At 45.1% G+C, this 2,658-nt stretch overlaps 1 protein-coding gene across 1 annotated transcript; it reads left to right on the top strand.

Moving 5' to 3' along the window:
* The first annotated feature begins 1,130 nt into the window (after positions 1 to 1,130).
* LOC126416931 (uncharacterized) lies at positions 1,131 to 2,144 on the top strand. Its single transcript, XM_050084811.1, has one exon. It carries the CDS (start codon positions 1,131 to 1,133, stop codon positions 2,142 to 2,144), a length of 1,014 nt encoding a protein of 337 aa, XP_049940768.1.
* Positions 2,145 to 2,658: the final 514 nt, after the last annotated feature.

Below are 2,658 nucleotides of genomic sequence, written 5' to 3'. Positions count from 1 at the left end.
ACTAGTTACGAAGTTTGTTGACTGTCATTCAGCCATTTCGCCCTATCTTCCCTGCACGTTCGATTCATTTCACTCCTAAGCGACTCCTATTTTTGAATTCCTGAATTTCCCTGAATATTTTTGTACTTCCTTCAGTTATCGATCTAATGAAGCATTTCCTCAGCTACCCAAGGTTTCTCCCAATTGCCTCTTGTGTATCTACACCTTTCCTTCCAGCTTTTGTGATAGCTCTTTTCAGAGATGTCCGTTCTTCCCCAACTGAACTACCTACTGAGCTATTCCTTATCACATTATCTATATCCTTAGACAACCTCAAGCGTCTCTCTTCATTCCTTAGTACTTCTGTATCCCACTTCTTTGCGTATTGATTCTTCCTGACTAATGTCTTAAGCTCCATCCTACTCTTCATCACTACTATATTGTGATCTGAATCTATGTCTGCTCCTGGATACCCCTTACAATCCAGTGTCTGATTTCGGAATCTCTGTCTGACCATGATGTAATCTAACTGTAATCTTACCGTAGGTCCTGGACTTTTTCAAGTATATCTTCCACTCTTGTGATTCTGGAACGGAGTATTCGCTATTACTAGCTGAAAATAAGTAGTACAAAACAATAATAATACATACATTCCAAACAGTGACCCCTTACATATGAGTTTTTCGGACATGCAGGTCCACATCTTGGTTCAACGACTCATCCCAACAGACTAATAGTTTCAAATAGAAGCCATGTGATACGAAATGTTTCAGGAGTTTAAGGCAGAGGCCTTTCTGCTACCTATCGTTAAAGGCAGCCAAACTTGGGTTCCATTTTGAACTTGAGTCACATTAAGCCACCAGTAAAGAAGAAATTTAAGCCAGTTCCTTCTGCAAACAAAGTCACGGTGAGAGTTTTTTGAGATACTGACGCTGTCAGTCTCCTGGATCTTTTGCCAAAAGGATCAATCATTAATTGATTACATGTAAGGTCGTACCATGTACTTCAGCAAAGTGTAGACAACCTCCTAGATGGTGTACCCCGGGCAACGCTGTAACATGGCACAGCGGCGATAAGTCTACACATCCACGGCGGCCAGACGCGACAATGCCTCCCGGCCCACACAGAGGCAAATAGAGCAGAGTCTTAGCATGAAGAAGCTGAACGTATGCCAGTTCAACACAGAAGGCTACACGAGGACCAAGGGAGAAATCCTCGAAAAGACTTTAACGAGAGAACGAGTAAGTGTCGTACTCCTACAAGAGACCCACCTCACAGATGAAACCATCAATCGACTCAAAATACCAGGATTTACAGCTGTGAGCTACACTGGACACGACAAACATGGCATAGCCACCCTAGTGAAGAACGAACTCCTAAGGAATTTGAACACCAAAGTGGTACCAGCAGAGTATGCGATAGGCATAAAACTGGGAGAGATGACACTGTATAACGTCTACAAACCTCCATCACAGAAATGGCCCACAGGTATCCTACCCGAGGCTAACCACCCAGCAGTTTACGCTGGCGATTTTAGATGGGGATACCCGAGATCCACAGCTGAAGGGACTGGACTAAGTGACTGGGCAGACAACCGGGACCTACATCTCCTTTGCGACCCCAAGGACACAGCGACCTTCAAATCAAAGGCGTGGGGCACAACGTCAACACCTGACCTGACCTTCGTCACACGTGGAGCAAAAGGTACACCCGTGCGTGCTATAAGAAGGGTCCTCGAGGCGTTCCCCCGGAGACAGCACAATCCAGTAATAGTGGAGATCGGACTATCAATCCCAGTCATAAAAAGCCCCCCAATCCCCCGGTGGAACCTGAGGAAAGCTGACTGGAACAAATACCGATCCTATGTTGAGAAAACGATAAATCGGATACCACCAAAACCTGAGAACTACAAAAGATTCGTAAACTTAGTACAAAAAGCGGCCCTAAATGCAATTTCACGGGGATCGAGAAAGGAATACACCCCCTGCTTGACGAAACAGTGTGAAACACTACTGGAGGAATATGAGAAGACTGGGGACGAGGAGACTGCAGACCATCTGATCAACGCCATGAATGAGGAACGTAGGAGTAGATGGAAGGAGGCGATGGAGAATCTAGATTTTACCCACTCCAGCAGGAAGAGCTGGTGCCTGCTGAGGAATTAGGAGGTGCCACAGCGCCTAACAGGCCGACTCTTGGAACCAGCGCATCTGAGATTGCAGCTGTCCTGAAACAGACCTCCAAAATCCAGCTAAAAACAGCCGAAAAGAGAGAAATTTTCCAAGAGCTAAGCAGTTTATTCCTTAATAACCCAACCAACATGGGCATTGTAAAAGAAGTGGAGACAGAAGAGATATCCCAGGCCTTGAAGCTAATGAAGACAGGAATAGCAGCCGGACCTGACAACATCCTAACAGAATTCTTAAAGGAATTGGGAACTTTAGGAAGAATGTGGCTGACCAAACTTTGTACGGAATGCATAAGCACGGGGGTTGTGCCTAAGGAATGGAAAGAAGCAAAAGTCATCGCAGTGCTGAAACCCGGAAAGACTGCAGATAATTCTAGGAATTACAGACCAATATCCCAGCTATGTACCTCCTATAAATTATTCGAGAGAATATTGCTGACTAGATTAACTCCATACATCGAAGCCAACCTTCCAACTTACCAAGCGGGTTT

This window comes from Schistocerca serialis, chromosome 8 (genome assembly GCF_023864345.2).
Source record: "Schistocerca serialis cubense isolate TAMUIC-IGC-003099 chromosome 8, iqSchSeri2.2, whole genome shotgun sequence".
NCBI classification, from domain to species: domain Eukaryota; kingdom Metazoa; phylum Arthropoda; class Insecta; order Orthoptera; family Acrididae; genus Schistocerca; species Schistocerca serialis.
The sequence above is the reverse complement of the archived record's forward strand: the minus strand, read 5'-3'. Positions and strand labels throughout refer to the sequence as shown.